Raw genomic sequence first — 16,861 nt, 5'->3', positions numbered from 1 at the left:
TACTTGGTTCTAACAAACACATTTGTGATTCCCCAGCCTTGAAGCCCGCCAAGAAGAGGAAACTCTGGGTAGCGGCGTCCAGGACCAGCTTAGTGGCTATATTTCTCCCTATGTCTGTCACTCCCGTCCACTCATTCTTGTGACTGATGATGTACATTGGAGTTCCTTCATGCTGATTTTTAATAAAAGTTTACCAATGAATTCTCCATTAGTGGCAGTGTAATGTCCCTGAACAATCTGCAGGGATCTAGGAGAAAAAACTATCCATAAGCAGAGGACAAACTGAGGGAGTAGAAACACCAAGGAAAAGCAAGTGCCCAACTACAGCGGTGGAGGGGACATGACAGAGGAGAGACTCTAAACAAACACTCTAATGCAAATACTAACAACATGGCAGTGGGTTCGAATCAAGAACACATGTGATACCCAGTGGAATCATGAGTCGGCTACGGGGGTGGGGGGGAGGAAAAGAAAATGATCTTTGTCTTTAATGAATAATGCCTGGAAAGGATCAAATAAAATATTATAAAATTAAAAAAAAATAAAATGCACCAAAGAATGAAAATTAAAAAAAAGTTTACCAATGCCTTTTTGGATGGTCAGCTCTTCACTTTATTTCGTGCAATACATTTTTTTAATTGCTTTTTTGTATTATGAACTAAAAAAGTATCCAAAAACATGATTTCCATGTACAAAGACCAGAAAATTAGAATATCTAAAACTGTGAATCTAGAACATCAGATAGTTATTTAAAATATATTAACAGTGTATTTTTAAATATTTTCGTAGAATATATTACATTTAACAGATATTTAAAATGCTTTATTTTCGGCTTCAAATTCTCTCCCACCCCCTAATGACTTTTAAAAAATGGTTACCTCACCCGCCAGTTGAATTCTCACTTTTAGCCCAGTAAGTCAGCTAAAACGAAGGGCAGCGGCAGTTACTGCCCCCCACCCCAGCTTTCCAGAGGAAGGAGGAGTGCTTCTTCGTCTGCTCTCCCAGAATATGGTCTTGATAATGAATTCCTCAAGGCTTCTAAGGCCGTCTTTTTCCCGGGCATTATTCGTCACGGCTGCTTCGCCTAGCCCTAAATCCATCCCATCCTAAGCCATAAACGACTGCCTGGTACGGCCTCTCCCTCCCCCGCTCTCTGGGCAGCTTCATGGCTCAGTGCCTTCCTCCGGAGTCCTCGCTATAGCTTGGGGCTAATGGGGGCCGAGCAGGGGGCGTCAGCAAAGGTCGAGGGCACGGCTGGGCACGGCCGCCGGTACCCCGCAGGCGTCTGCTTCCTTCGCCAGCTTTCCTCCCCCATTTTAGGCCTCACCCCTCCAGCCAGAGGTCTTTTCCCTTGGGATTCCGCCCGGAGACTAACGCCTACCTCCGGTCTCTGAACCAGAAGCCACCCTAACGGAAGCGAGAATTCCCTCCCCGAGAAGAGAAGGCAGCGGGCGCCAGTAAAGGCCTGTGTCGGGGGAGTCGGTGGGACAGCCCCTCGCCAGAGATTTCCGAATCCCAAATCCCTTTGTTCGGTGCTCCGAACGTCCTTCCTCCCCACTCCCACACACGCCCTCCGTGGGAGGCCCAAGTCCGAGGCTCCAACTTGGTGACGGGCAGGGGGCGCTTTTGACCTCCCCTTAGCTCGTTTCTCTTCCCAAGTCCCCTAGACGGGGAGGCGCGGACACTTCTCTCTTCCTACGGCCTCCCAACTCAGCCGCTGTCCGAGGTCGGCGGCACGGTCTGAGCCGCCTCCCGCTCCAGCCTCTGGCACAGCTCTAGGCGGTTCCGCAAATAGCATCGCCAATCCGGGGAGTCGGGAGGCCCCGGCCGCGGCCGGGACCAGAGCCAACGCGGGCTGCCGAGAGCGTCCTCCGCGCCCAGGGCTCGGAGTAGTTGGGGCAGGTCGCCAAGCAGGCGGAAACGGGGGAGAGTGCGTAGCGGCCGGGGAATGTCCCCCTTGGCACAGAGTTCGGTGAAGAAGGCCAGCAGCGGGGGGCGCGCCCCTCCCGCGGTGCCCGGGCCAGGCAGGAGGCAGTGGCTCAGAGCGGAGCGGAATAGGTCCTGGGGGTCCTGCGCGGCCCCAGGCCCACCTCCCGCCCGCCAGCTGTGGTAGAGGTGGCCGCTGGTCCGGCTCCAGAGGATTAGCACGGTGCCTCTCTCCTGGGCCACCCGGGCCTGGGCCCCGCACAGCCAGGGAAGGGGCCCCAGGCGGGCCACGCGCTCGCCCTCCCATAAGTCCAGGATCACGTCGCCGCCGCCTCCCAGGGCCGCCCTCAACAGCTCCGCCAGGGCGCCCACCAGACGGCGGTGAGCCTCCGAGTCCGCAGAGTAGAGCAGCAGCACCGGCCTGGGCCGACCGGGGCCTGTGAGGAGAGGGGCAGAGCTAGGGCGCCGGAGCGCTCCCTCCCTCCCCTCTCTCCCCCACCTCCAGCCGAGCTCGGGCCGGGGAAGGCCCCCCGGGGGGAGGGGCGGAAGGACCGAAGCCGCCTTCAGTCCTGGGATGGGAGCAGATTTGTTTCCAAAGGAGCCCGGATGCTGGAAGCCCCTTATCTCCAAAGCCCGCCCCACCACCTCACCTGTCAGCAGCCTCCTTAAGCCCCGTGCCTTCCAAGCCAGGACCGCCACCAGCAGGGCGGCCCCCATCAACAGCCCCAGAGCCACAAGTCCCAAGTGCCTGTGAGAGACTGAGGCAGGCCGGGGTGAGGTCAGGGTGGGGCGCGCCCCGCCTCATCCCCTCCCCCACCCCGGACCCCCAGACTTACTGTCAGGACACAAGCGGTGCTTCTGGGCGTACTGGACATCTGACCGCCACACCTGCCCAGGACAGGAGCCCAGTGAGAATGGGGGGAATGCGGGGCAGGAAGGGGGAGGGGGAGGGGGAGAGAAAGCAATATTACCATAACACAGCCCCCGGAGCTGGGGAAGGGGATGATGAGATCTGCCTTCACTGGACTGGAACCGAGGCCCTGTGAGAGCAAAAGACACAGGGTCACCAGGCCATGGGGTTTGCGTATTCAGGAAGAACTGAGTTCAAATCCTGCCTTCGGGACTTCCTAGCTGTGGGACCTGGGTCCATAACACCTTGTTTGCCTCAGCTTATATTCATCAATAAAAAGAGGGGCTCTAAGGTGCCAGGGCCCACGTCTAGGTGGTCATTTTACACATTCCTGGAGGAAATGGAGCCAAGTCACCAAGCCTTCCCTGACTACTACAGTGGCTGGGTTGTGGGACCTCAAGTGACCTGGGTGGTGTGGAGCCTATTCAAATCCCAGGGGGGCTACCCAGGGCCAACGACTCTCTTTAGACTTGAGCCTCCTCACTTACAAAATGAGGAGGGTGGCCCCGGCCTCTCTCTAAGTGTCCTTCTAGGACCAAATTCTCTAGTCAGGATTAGGCACAGGAAAATCATTGAGAATTTTGGTTTAGAAACCCAAAAAGTAGATTAATGGAAGTGACTGGATAAGCAAGAACCAGACAATCCAAAAAATAAAAGTGACTGCTGGAAAGAGTTCCCTTTGGACAAGAACTGAGAAAATTAGAAAGTCATCTGGCAGAGGGCAGCTCCAGGGAACAGGCCTGGAGTCAGGAGATAGGGGTTCAAATGTGGCCTCAGACCCGTCCTCCTTGTGTGACCCTGGGCAAGTCACTTAACCCCTATTGCTGAGCTCTTGCCACTCTTCTGCCTTGGAACTGATACTAAGAAGGTAAGGGCTTCTTACCTTCTGGAGTAGAAACCAACATCTTATATCATATATTACAATTAGTTCAAAATGTAAGTGCAAACTGAATAGAAAAGGCCATAGAAAAGTTAGAAAAGAACATTAAGTGCCTTTCACAACTATGGCCCAGGGGAGAATTATTAATTAAACAAAAGGTAAAGAAGACCCCCCCCAAATAGAATACATGGTGATGTTGAAAAGTTGTAAACCCTTTTACAAAATCACTGAAGAAAACAGGGGGAAATAATTGCAGCAAAGAGCACCAGGAAGTCTTGCCTGATTTGATTCTATCTAAAATAGGTAGAGAACTGACACAAAGATAGATTGGGAGAGGGAGAAGGCTTAGTATGACATATGGCTGTCAGGTTTTTGAGAGCAGGAGGGAAGAGTCTTTTGGTCAGTTATCTCTTGAGCAATGGCTTTTGGCCTTCTCCCTCTCCCTTTCTCCTTCTCCCTCTCCTTTCCCTTTCTCCTTCTCTCTCTCCTTTCCCTTTCTCCTTCTCCCTCTCCTTTCCCTTTCTCCTTCTCCCTCTCCTTTCCCTTTCTCCTTCTCCCTCTCCTTTCCCTTTCTCCTTCTCTCTCTCCTTTCCCTTTCTCCTTCTCCCTCTCATTTCCCTTTCTCCTTCTCCCTTCTCCTTTCCCTTTCTCCTTCTCCCTCTCCTTTCCCTTTCTCCTCTCTCTCCTTTCCCTTTCTTCTTCTCTCTCCTTTCCCTTTCCTCCTCTCTCTCCCTCCCTCTCCCTCTTCCTCTCTTTCTCTCTCTCTCCCTCCCTACCCCTCTGATGATGAGACAAACCCTAGATATAGAGGAAGGTACTTCAGGGAAGGACTTGTCCTTGCCTTCTCCCTAATATTACCCTGCCAGCCCCCTCCCCCTCACACTTTGTGCTCATGGCTAATTCTCAAGGGATGAAGGGAATACTAGAGTCTGGGAGAACAGGGGAAACCAAGGTTCTAGCTACTGGAGGAGATGGCAGAGACTAGTACCTGGCTGACTGAGTAAACGGGCAGCTGCAGATCACCGTGCTCCACCCCTGAGTGGTACCAGGCAGCACTGAAAGCAGCAGGGGTCTTTGAGGAGAAGTGCAGGACGAGTTGTTGGGACTGGATAGCCATGCTTACATTCCAGGAGGAGGCTATAAAGAGGAAGCATGAGAGGCAAAGGGGCAAGTCCCAGAGGCTGAGCTTGGCACAGCCAGTTAGGATGGGGCTGGGGATGAGCAGCAAAGGTGGGGCTACAGGACTAGCGTGGTTGTAGCTGAATGAAGGTTAAAATGGTGGGTTGGGGGGAGATGGAGGAAGATCACGTGCTCACCATTCCTGTGGGGACATTCGACATGGCTGCTATTCCCAAAAGAGAACTAGGGAACAGAGGAAAAGAAAGTCACCAGGATGGAGGTGGATGGGGAAGAGATGCATATTGCCCCTTTTGGGTAACCTGTTCAAACCCTCTTTAGCCAAAGCACCAACTCTTCTCCCTCCCAGAAACTTCTCCTGCTGAAGACATACCTTGAAACAGAGATGTGGGTGCAAATCCACCTTCTCCAAGATATACCACTATTATGAGAGAAGAGAGTTAGATGGGAGAAGTTCTGAGCCCCAACAGCTCATCTCCAGCTGTGGGGCCACAATGTATTAAAAGCTTCCTTAGGGTTAAAGATGAAAAAATCTGCTCTTTCCCTCCCTCTTCTTCCCTCCTTCCCTCCCTCTCTCCATCTCTCTGTCTCTCTCCCTCCTCTCTTCTCTCTCCTCTCTGTCTCTGTCTCTCTCTGTCTCTGTCTCTGTCTCTCTCCTCCTCTCCCTCGATCTCTGTCTCTCCCCACCCTTTCTTCACCCTCCCTTACCCCCTCTGACTCAGAGACTGTGGCATTGGCAAGGTCTTCACATGGACTGTTCCAACTCTGTTTCTGGCACAGGGAGGCCTCTAATTTCACTGGGCAGCGCAGGTTTAGGGTCATGGCCATCTGGTCCTGGTAGCTGTGATCAATGAACTTAACTGATCTCCAGAAATCCATGCTGTCTGTGGGCAGAAGTCTCCTGGTGAGATGTTTGCTCACCCACAGTCCTCTCTCCGCTTCATTCTGCCAACCCCCTGATCCCCTTGTCCCTTCCCCGGTGCCAGGTTTCTCCATTGTGGTGCTAATAAGAGGGGCAAATTCTACAAAGCCTATCAGGCCATTCTGAAGTCCTTCATACCTGACCCAATCAATCTTGGATGTAATAACTCCCCAATATGTACCCTCTGCTTCACACACCCATCTTCCCCTTGGCACCTCCCCACACCGGCCATGTCCCAGCTCTTTTTATCAATTCCATTCTTTCTCTACTAACGATTCAGATACTATCCACACTTCAAAGCCCAGCTCCCAAAGGCGGGCCTGGACAGCTCCAGTCCACTTGATTCTTCCTTCTTTGAAATCCTAGAGCACTTGCAGCTTGTACCATATACTTTATGCCTTCCTTATTCACTCTCTTGTACTGTGAGCCATTTTATCCCTCTCATTCAAAGAGTACCCACTGAGTGAATGGCGCTGCATATCCTGCCTCCCCATCTAGGCTACAAGGAGGGAGAAACGTGCAGGCCGCCAAGGTTCAACATTTATCAACTGACTGATTGGGGTGCCAAGACACAGGTGCTGCTCCCATCTTGTCTCCTGCTCTTAAAGTACAAAACCAGAACAGATCCCTGAGACCCAGTGATAGTTATCTGGAGGAATCCATCCTTGGAATGAAGGGCTGGGAGGGGATTTGGGTTGGCCACTCACAGACTTCAGGCTGGTCCTTCAAGGGGCACTGCTTCCTTCGAACACTGTCCTGGTGCAGGTATGCTGCCTGATGGAATGAAGGGAGTGAGGGCTCCATGCACAGAGGGGCAGATTTCTTCATACCACCTCCACTCCCAAACCCCTTGAGCTAGTCCCATTACAATCCAGTTCTCTGAGGCCAGAGATAAAGGAGTTTATGCACTCAACTTCCAAGAAAGGGACCCATGAATCAGGAAAACCTAACTCCTTAAAGAAAAGGGAAAATTTGTAGTGGGAGGCAAAACACAAGAAGGAAGAAGAAGAAGAAGAAGAAAGAAGAAGAAGAAGAAGAAGAAGAAGAAGAAGAAGAAGAAGAAGAAGAAGAAGAAGAAGAAGAAGAAGAAGAAGAAGAAGAAGAAGAAGAAGAAGAAGAAGAAGAAGAAGAAGAAGAAGAAGAAGAAGAAGAAGAAGAAGAAGAAGAAGAAGAAGAAGAAGAAGAAGAAGAAGAAGAAGAAGAAGAAGAAGAAGAAGAAGAAGAAGAAGGAAGAAGAAGGAGGAAGAAGAAGAAGAAGAAGAAGAAGAAGAAGAAGAAGAAGAAGAAGAAGAAGAAGAAGAAGAAGAAGAAGAAGAAGAAGAAGAAGAAGAGCTGACATTTAACTTCCTTTTTTCTATAGAAACTGTCACATCTGTGTTTGTTGCCATCCTCACACTTTGGGCTCTATCCCACCTCCAGCCTCAGTTCCGCAATTCCTCCTAAGGCATTCAGTGCCCTCCTGCTGCCCCCCACCTTGCTGACACAGGCTTCTCAGAGCTCTAATGTGGTGCTCTCCTCAAGCTCAGCAGAACCTCCTGCTTCCAGCCTGGTTGTTTAGTTTATTCACCTATACACCGTCTGTTATCCACCCACCCCCTTCTCCTCCACCATGTTACATGGCTGCGAAATCTCTCCTTTTCCATCTAATTTCACCAACTAATCCATGTGAAGGTGTGAGGAGGAGGGTGCTGTGGCCACTTCAAATGATCCCAGGGGGGACCAGGTCACTTCTACTTCTGAACTCCCAGGTCATAGGAAGGACGTGATAAATGAGCCAAACCAGCCTCGAGGTTAGCCCAGAGCTTCTTCTTGGGCGAAGAAGACAGGGCGTCGTGTTGAATAAAACACTGGATCAGGAACCCCGGAGTTCAGGTCCCCCCCTCCCCCATACCAGCTGGGTGACCCCAGGCAAGCCACCACCTCTCTAAGCCCATCTAAGGATAATGACGAAGGAGACCCATCCTGAAAGGGGACGGACTTGATATGCAGAAACACACATTTCTGGACATGACCAACCCAAGAACTTTGTTTGCTTGACCACTTCTTCATCTGTAAATTGGGGACAATCCAGAACCGACCAGCCATGGTTATGAGGGTCAAAGGAAAAAGAATGAACAGAGAAAACCTTGGAAACCTTAAATGCTCCATAGATGTCCAAGCCCTTCCTTGACATCCCACAGAGAATGAGAACGAAGGCTGGCAACATGGAGAGGATGCGGGCCGGGGACAGTGAGTCGTGCGTGGGTACTGTGGGGAATTAGAAGTACACTCTGCCCCTACCAGTCTCAGCAACAGCCCGCCACTCACCTCTATGCACAGACAGGGCAGCAGGAACTCATAGGGAAACTGGACGGTGTGACCTCCAGACACAATCTCCTGTAGGAGGAGCAGAAAGGGAGGGCCGGGAAGATGCCTCAGAAAAGGCATGTGCAGGGGGCAGTGGATGGAGAGCTAGCCCTAGAGAGGGGAGGTCCCAGGTTCAAATCTGACCTCAGACACTTCCCAGCTGTGTGACCCTGGGCAAGTCACTTGACCCCCATTGCCTAGCCCTTACCACTCTTCTGCCTTGGAGTCAATACACAGTATTGACTCCAAGACGGAAGGTCAGGGTTTAAAAAAAACAAAAAGAAAAGAAAAGGCACGGGCAGTCTAGATAGTTCTCTCCAAAGCAGTGACGAGGATCTGCTTAGGGATGGGGCAGGGGAAAAGCAGGGGCCAGGCTTGAGAGCGGCCAAATACACTTTCTTTCTCCTGAGAAAAATGCGCTGCCTGGGAAGGGTCTGTATTCTGTGTTTAACAGTCTGCGGTCTGAGGCCCATTCTCTGGCCTGGCTCTCTGGGAAGCCGGCAATTCAATGATGGGAGGATTAGAGCCTTGGACATGGAGACTTGGAATGGAATGTCCTGTTTCCAGGGCTGCCCGAAGGGCTCAGACGGACTTCCTTGATGTAAAAAGCCAGAATCAGGAAGCTGGCTGGGTGCTCACCTCACCAGGATAGGACAGAGGTGACGACAGCGAGCCACCTGCCCGGTGAACTTTATGGGAGCCCCGGGGGATGAGCCAGATCCTGGTGGAATTGACCTTGAAAGACAGGGGACAGAGAGGGCCAGAAATGGAGCAGTTTGGAGGCAGAAGGAGGGACGAGGAAGTCGGGAGGCCCGAGTGCTGGTACCAGTCATTGAATGACCAGGATGACCAATGAACCTCTTCTGGCCTGCATTCTGCTTCTCTATGAAATGGGATTAGTCATTCTCCTTGTATGGATAATGAAGAAAGATACCCATCCTGAGAGGTCACGGACTTCATATGCAGAATGAGACACATTTCTGGACAAAAATTTGTGTTGCTTGACCAAGCCTATTTGTTAGGATTTGCTTTATCTTTTTTTGGTAGGGAGGAGACATAGGAAGATGGAAAAAAAAAAGCTTGTTAGTTGAAAAAAAATAAAATTTAATGAAAAAACAAAAGTAATTCCTGTACTACTTGTTTCTTTAGGGCCTATTAGCCAAAGGCTAATACCATGCATCAGAGAGGCAGCTAGGTGGCTCTGTGAATAAAGAGCGAGGGCTAGAAAGGAGAAGTCCTGAGTTCAAATGTGAACTCAAATATTTCCTGGCTGTATGACCCTGAGCAAGTCACTTAACCCCCATTGCCTAGCCTTACCCTCTTCTACTTTGGAATCAATATTTCGTATCCATTCTAAGATGGAAGTTAAAGTTTTGTTTTTTAATGATACTGGAGTGGCTGGATATTTCCTTTTCTGGCTCATTTTACAGATAAGGAAACTGAGGTTAAGTGATTCGTCCAGGCTGGATTGAGCGGCCCCTGGTAGGAGCCTGTGGACCCGGGTTAAGAACCTCTACCATAAAGACACTAGTTTCTCCAGGAAGTCCCTGGCCGCGTAGAAAGAGTGCTTGGCCTTGGCGTCAGAAGACCGGGTGTGCGTGGGCAGGCAGGATGCTTTCAAGTCCCTTTGCCTGTCTAAGTCTCAGTTTCCCCTTCTGTAAAATGGAGATAATCTATCTTGCGGACGTGGTGGGCTGCTGGGAAGAGAGCACTTTTCTCTGCACAGCTGACTGTTTCCTTCTCCCTTTCCTGGGAATGCGCCCGGGGCCTCTGCCCGAGGGGCTGCGTTTTACCTGTCTGTGGAAGGGGCTGCTCAGTTCCTCGCACTCGAGAGGCCACTGGTGGCACAGCCTCACGCGGATGTCCGGCCCCGGCGGGGCTGTGACGCGGACGGCCCTCTCTCCGGGCAGCAGCACAAAGGAGAAGGCGGGCCCTGGAGGAGCAGACCGCCCAGCCCTGACTCCCCGCTCAGAACGGGCCCCCGGCCGCCCAGCCCCAGCCCCCGTGCCCACCTCTCTGGCCGGGGGAACCTGGCCGCGGGGGCCTCCTGGCAGCCCCCTCTGGAGCACCGAGCTGGGTCCTCTTCAAGCGCAGCCCAGAGCGGGGCACTGCCGGGAAGGAGACGGCCAGGCGGCAGGCTCGCCACCACTTCCCCTGTGGACGGAGGAGACAATGTCTGACCCCTCGCTCCTGCCCATTCCCCGGGGGGCCACAGCAGGTTGCTCCCCGCCTCAGTTTCCCTCTCTGTAAAAAGCCATCCTTCTGCCTAGACCACGACATTCCGGGAGGAGACGACCCCCGCCAGCGCGCTGGCCGTGATGACATTACAGAGATGAGCGGACGCACAAGACGCGGAAGGACGCGTACCTGAGCAGTGCGGGGCAGCCTGGGCCGCAGGCAGACCTGGAACTTGGGGAACGGGTTGGATTTCCGCACTAGAAGGTGAAGCTGGTGCTTTCCAAGACCTGAGAATGGGGTGGAGAGAGCAAGCAGGTCCTCAGGGGGGACGGACAGTCCCTTCGGGGAGAGCAGGACCCTCAAAGGACGGCTAGAGGGGCCTCTGACTCATTTTACAGATGAAGAAACGGAGGCCAAGAGAGGTGTTTGACTTACCCAAGATCACACAGTTAATAAACATCATGGACAGACCTTGAATTCGGGTCTTGTGGACTCCAAATCCAACATTCTAGCCTCTCCTCCCCCACTGCCTCCAGACATGATCATTTGCACACTTCCGGGTAAAATGGAGTCAGGAAGGCCAGGTTTGGGATCCCGCCTCCTCCGTAGGGCCCTGGACAAGTCATTGACCCTCTTTCCCCAGCCTCAGTTTCTTCCTCAGTAAAATGAATCACAATAGCCTCCCAGGGTGGCCCTGAGGAACAAAGGGGACACTGTCTGTCTGGCATTTTGTCCTCTTACAGCTCTAAATCAAAGCTGTGCATTTTCAAAACTCAGGAGGGAGACTACGATGGGGGGGCAGAACCTCTCTGTAAACCCTCTTAGTTAGCGCTTTCCATTTCAGACCAGGCCACATCAGCCAGGCTAGATGGGCCCCTTGCCGGGGCGGGCAGAGGAGGGATGTTCCAGTTCTCCCCAGCCCTGCCCTCCCCGGCCAGCCTGGAATGTTCTCTGTTGGGCCCGAGAGTCAGTGTCACTGGAACCAACATCCGGATCTGGGATGACGGCGGGATGGCCAGAGCCTGCGAATCCTCTCTGCCTCCTGATGGCCTTCGAGGCCCTGCGAGAACGCCGCCTTGCCTTCTGGGAGCCATCCCGGCCCTCCCTGAATGGTGGGGCCTTCTCTCCTCTTTTTCCTAGAGGCATTGATTTGCTGTCTCCCTCATTAGACTGGGAGCTTCTTGAGAATAGGGACTGTCATTGCCTTTCTTTGCGGCCCTCGAATTTTGAGCCTTCATCTGGCATACAGTAGGTAATTTTAAAAAAAATTCTGACTTTCTGTCTTAAAATCAGGACTGAGTATCAGTTTCAAGGCAGAAGGCAATGGGGGTTAAGTGACTCGCCCAAGGTCACACAGCTAGGAATTGTCTGAGACCAGATTTGAACCCAGGACCTTCTCTTGTCTCTAGGCCTGGCTCTCTATCCAAGGAGAAACCTAGCTGCTCCTTGTCTTAATAAAGACTTGACCAATATAGGTTCTTCTATCCCTTTTGATTCCAGATCTGACTAACACAGTCTATAAAAGTGTATAGAAAGGTCCCCAGATCCAAGTTGAGGAGTACCATTTAAGGACTGCAAGAGGTAAATTTAGGCTAAATAAAAAGAGGTCCTGCGTGGGAGCCGCTGGGTGGCCCAATGGATGGAGAGCCAGGCCTAGAGAGGAGGTCCTGGGATTAAATCTGGTGTCAGACCCGTCTTAACTGTGTGACCCTGGGCAAGTCACTTAACTCCCATTGCCTAGCGCTTCTGTCACGAAACCAGTAAAGAGTACTGATTCTAAGGCGGAAGGGGAGGGTTATTGGAAAAAAAAGTCCTGCTTTCCTTAGAAAACTCAGAAAGGGCCCCTTCATGACTCGGAGAATTACTGAAAGCTGAAAATACAAAAAACTTTCGACCAGATTTGCAAAGACACGAATGGCAAAGCTGGACCGCTGTGACACGGGCTTAATCCGTTTAGATTCACCCTGGCGGGTGAACGTGGCTCCCCAAGTCAGCTAGTAGAAAGAGCAATGAAGTGAGGCCGAGGATTCAGCATTAAGTCCCGCCTTAGCCACGAATGAGCTCTGCGACCTTGAACTAAGAACGCTGCAGGAACGCTTGGGGCTTCCTCATCTAGAAAAGGAAGATCCCCAGGCGCCTGCCCGCTCCACAACCTCGATGAGGCTGTATCCCCCCGGCTCCTGTAAGAGACACGCGGGGGCTCAATGGACCCCGTCTGAGCCAAGATTCCCAGGCAACCCCCAGTTCTTACAGCATTTCCCAGGATGCTCTCCTCCCTTCCCTAAAGAGGAAGGAAGAAAGGAATGGCCTCGGTGGCAGCCCGGTTTATCCAGTGGGAACTGCCTGGTCCCAAGGGGGGGGGGGTGCTCTCCAGGGGGGCGCCTTCCATACCTGTGCTGTTCAAAGTGAGCTGGAGGTGGAAACAGCGCAGGCATCGCCAGGTCAGAGAACACGGTGACCTTGTGGACGCGCCCCGGCTCTGGTGAAGGCTGAGGGCAAGATGTTCTGCAAGGGATCAGGAAGGGGGACAAAGGTTGGGGGCTCCGGGAGTAGTCCCTGGGCCCCACAGACGCTTACTTCTCTGTCACGATAGCAGACACCAGTTGGGGCTCAAGGGTGGGGAGCACTGGGGTCTCTGAGGACTTCAAAGGAGTATTTAAAAAAGAGAGCGAACACTCACCGATTAAACTGTCATCCTGCCGTGTTTGGGGGCCAGGGTGGAAAAGAAGGAAAAGAAGCGTTAATAAAAAGACTGGGGAGGTAAGAGCCCGGGTCTTGGTCCCAGACTGCCCCAGAAGGAGTCGGCAGGCTTCTCTGCCGGTCCCACCCCCGACGGGGATCTAGAGGTGCTCTCCTAACAGCCCAGGGCCGAGCAGGGACCTCGGGGCAGCGGGGAAGAAAGCGGAGAAGGACCTCTGGAGGGCAGGCGGGGGCGGGGGCGCTGTCCCCGGTGCTTCTCGTCCTTACCGGGCGGGAAGGCTGGAAACAGGGGGCCCCCCACCAGCTCACTCGCGAGGGCCTGATCCCCGCAGACGGAGAGAGGCTGAGGAGGAGCAGGAAGGGAACGAGGAGGGGAGCCGCCGGCACCGGGCTCCCCATGGGCCTCGGGAAGATCAGCGCACCGGGAACATAGCATAGCTGGAGATGGGCTGCCAGGTGTCCCTCGTCAGGACGGGACGCTCCCGCCCGAGCCTGCCCCTGCGCCTGCCCTGGAGCTGCTCGGCAGCCGGCAAGACCACATTCCTTTTCTTCCGAGCTAGGGCTTGTTCTGCAGGGGAGGGAGCGCTGCCACTGCCGCCGCCGCCGCCGCCGCCGGCTCCCGAAGGATCCAAGGACAGCCTCTGGGGGAAGAGTAGGTGGGTGGAGGAAAGGGTTCAAGGTGAAGGGAAGGCTGGGCTGCTCCGGCAGACGGAGGAGTATGAGTGGAGGTTGGCTCCCGAGCCCTCCGCCCTCGCCTCCGCCAGCCCCGAGCTCCGCTCTTTTCCCTGATTGACTCACACCCTGCGTCTTGGAGGAGAGCCGTCTGCACTCCCGGGCACAGCCCTGCGCCCTCCACTCCAATTCTAGGGGCCCCTCGTGGTCCCGCCTCTCGGTGCCCCCCCCAGAGCGCCTGTTCTTCCTCCCGTTGAGCTCCGTCCCTCTTTCTGGTCGGGGTTCTGGGTCCGAGGGACGCCGGCACCTCACGGCCCCGTATCGCCACAGCCGACTCCGGCAGTTCCAAAATTGGCGGCGGAGCGCCCGGACGAGGGGAGGGGCCCGGGGACCTCACTGACCTGGTTTTCTGCGGCTTCCTGTGCTGGAAAGAAAAGGTGGGGGGCCGACAAGGTTCCATCGTGTGTGGGGGACCCTGCCGCCCCCACAGCTTCCTCCTTCGCGGCCCCATTCACGCGCCCCATTCACGCGCTCTTGGCCTCCACCTTTCACAGTCTGGGGACATGTGCCGGGCCGTCTGTCATCCGGAGAGGATGGGGAGCCTGCCGGGGCGGCTGAGAGAACAGAAACTTGGGGCGGAGTGGCCCAAGAGCCCTCCATCTAGACCAGGGTCACCGGGGACGGAATCTCGTTTGTGCTTTGTTGTTCCCTCGTGTCCCATTTGGGGTTTTCTCGGCAGAGACACCGGAGGGGTTGGCCATTCCCTTCTCCGGCTCATTTTACAAATGAGCAAACTGAGGCAAGCAGGGTAAAGTGACTTGTCCAGGGTCACACAGCTAGTTCGTGTCTGAGGTTAGATATGAACAGGGAAGATGAGTCTTTCTAACTCCAGGCTTGGCGCTCTCTCCACCACCACCTAAGGAGGTTTCTGCTACTTTCCAGCAAATGACCTCGGGGGCTTGTCACTTTTCTGCTCGGGGCAAACCTTTCCTCAGCTGTGAAATCAGGGAACTTGGACTTGTGGGTTCTAAATTCTGGGATCTCCAGTCCTGTGGCTTCACCCCTCAACCCCCGATGCTCATCAGTACCAAGCAGTGCCTGGCATATGATAAAGAAGGCAGGCTGCTCTGCTGGAGGATTTTCAGGACCCTTTCCCCTGGCTCAGAAGTGGGGAAGACCGCTAGCAAAGAATGGTGTTGGAGGTCTGGAAGCATTAATGAGCAGCTAGATTTGGCTGTTGCCCATAAATGGAAGGAGTGAAGACAGAGAAAAAGGGTGGATGGCTGGGTGGGGCACAGGAAACTGCCTTTTATACAATAGCAGGGATTGTTGGTAGGTGTCAGTAAGGTAGAGGAGGAGGGGAAGGAAGGGAATGAGCATTTATGTATCACCCATTAAAGGCCAGGCACTCCATAATACTATTTCATTGGATTTTCACCACAACCCGGAGAGGCAGGTGTGGCTGTTATCCCTATGTTACAGGTGAGGAAACTGAGGCAAACAGGCTTAAGTGACTTGCCCAGGGTCACAGAGCTAGTGTCTGAGGTCACACTTGAACTCAGGTCTTCCTGCCTCTTGGCCTGGTGGTCTTTTGCATGAACCAGCTGCCTGCAACCAAGGCTTTAATTAGCAGAATGCTGTCCGAGGGAGGAGAAAGGCTGTCTCCATAGGAACTCACTAGTGAGCTGGTTCCCCTTTCAAAGATGGTGCCTCTTTATGTCATAATCACAAGGCCCAGATTTCATACTCTAATCTTGACTTAGGGACCAAGCTGAGGTCCTCAGCCCATGTAGGATCTGTCCAAGAAGGAATCAGGAGGGCCCCAAGCCTCTCCTCTACAGTCATACCAGATCCCCAAATAGCGACTCCCTAACCACCAGCTTTCATGAGATCCAACATTGAATTTGAAGGGAAAAGTTTGCTGGGGTCTTCCACTGTGCCTCTGGTCCCGAAGACTTAAGGTTAAGAAATCTCAGCAAAGACCCAGCTCCTTAGCATGAGTCTCCATCGTTTGCTAAGGCTGAATCAACTGAGGGTAACAGAAGTAATCTGCCATTTTGCTTTTGAATATGTACTGTGATGCTTGATCATTATTCACTTGGTTATCTGGGAGTAACACCTGTTATAGAGGAGGCTTCTATTCAGGGAAGGCAATTAGGAAATAGCAGGTAGAACAGACTGCATCAATAAAACATTTTTTAAATCATGTCTTTCAATTAAGTGAGAACTCACTTAATTCCCTCTTCATTCCCAAGTCATTGGAATGCTCAAAAAACGAGTTTCTTTTCCCCAAAGTACTGTACAATACTTTGTTCATAAACCTTTACAGTCCAAGAACCTGAAGTACTTTCTAAATGCAAAAAAGATTGTCATAGCTAGCATTGTGTGTTTTAACTGTATTTTAATTTGACAATGCATATGATTATATATACATTTCTATTTGTAAAAAATAATCATCTGGAATTCCCTCCCTTCCCTTCCCTTTCATGTTACCGCCTTCCTCTAAGGCCTGGGTAAGCAACCTTGGCTGAGGCATGCTGACTCCACCCCACACTGACTTGACCCTTCTCTAGTTCTCATCATTATGGTCTGGACAACACAATTAATGCTGTCAACTAATTTCGTGTTAATCTCATCTGCTCCACTAGATGGTAAACTCACCTCAAGGAGACTTTATCAGTTATTCTGTGTCGTGTTAACATCACAGCCCAGAGATGAGCACAAAGTAGGTCCCCTCAAATGGCAGCTGATTAACCAAAATATTGGATTAAAAACACTTCAAACCTCAAATGAGACTGTGGATGAAAGGCACTCTGCAAACCTTTTAGCACTAAATAAGTGCAAGCTGCTACTATTCTCCCAATATTCTGAATGGAAATCTCCTGTATTTCAGATGTCAAGAGATAAAAGCACTTATCCCCATGGTGACACAGGAAGTCAGCAGCAGGGCTTGGAGACAAGGTACCAGGCTTCTCTATTTCCAGTTCCCTATTATACCACAATGGCTTATTTTTCAAGATCTCATGCATTTTTTCCCCTTTTCATTTAGAACTATTTCCATATACACCATATGGCAGAAAAGAGGATTGTACACCCAACCGCAGATCTCTGTTATTTCCAGGTTGTTTTTCTTTGTTTCACCCATTGCTAAGAACAATTTTGAGAATGTTTATTTCATGTTACTCCAAAT

At 52.4% G+C, this 16,861-nt stretch overlaps 1 protein-coding gene across 2 annotated transcripts; it reads right to left on the bottom strand.

The window, feature by feature from the left end:
* Positions 1-588: 588 nt before the first annotated feature.
* Positions 589-16,761, bottom strand: IL17RE (interleukin 17 receptor E). Of its 2 annotated transcripts, XM_056804611.1 has the most exons (17): positions 13,798-16,761; positions 13,267-13,640; positions 12,980-12,995; positions 12,691-12,804; positions 10,489-10,586; positions 10,134-10,275; positions 9,915-10,054; positions 8,083-8,151; positions 6,483-6,549; positions 5,562-5,737; positions 5,227-5,274; positions 5,033-5,078; positions 4,705-4,853; positions 2,898-2,966; positions 2,763-2,814; positions 2,577-2,684; positions 589-2,363 (listed from the first exon to the last, which is right to left on the bottom strand). In XM_056804611.1, exons 2-17 carry the CDS (start codon positions 13,396-13,398, stop codon positions 1,711-1,713), a joined length of 2,079 nt encoding a protein of 692 aa, XP_056660589.1. In that variant the 5' UTR covers positions 13,399-13,640; positions 13,798-16,761; the 3' UTR covers positions 589-1,710. The 2 variants fall into 2 exon arrangements, with proteins under 2 accessions (XP_056660589.1, XP_056660588.1); XM_056804610.1 differs by having other exon boundaries at positions 13,267-14,035.
* Positions 16,762-16,861: the final 100 nt, after the last annotated feature.

This window comes from Monodelphis domestica, chromosome 7 (assembly GCF_027887165.1).
Source record: "Monodelphis domestica isolate mMonDom1 chromosome 7, mMonDom1.pri, whole genome shotgun sequence".
NCBI classification, from domain to species: domain Eukaryota; kingdom Metazoa; phylum Chordata; class Mammalia; order Didelphimorphia; family Didelphidae; genus Monodelphis; species Monodelphis domestica.
The sequence above is the reverse complement of the archived record's forward strand: the minus strand, read 5'-3'. Positions and strand labels throughout refer to the sequence as shown.

Coding starts and splice junctions, on each gene's coding strand:
- IL17RE (XM_056804611.1), bottom strand. CDS start 13,398: ATGGGGAGCCCGGTGCCGGCGGCTCCCCTCCTCGTTCCCTTCCTGCTC. Junction 10,587..12,690: donor GCTCACTTTGAACAGCACAG/GTATGGAAGGCG, acceptor CCCCATTCTCAG/GTCTTGGAAAGCACCAGCTT. Junction 2,685..2,762: donor GCACCGCTTGTGTCCTGACA/GTAAGTCTGGGG, acceptor GGCCTGCCTCAG/TCTCTCACAGGCACTTGGGA.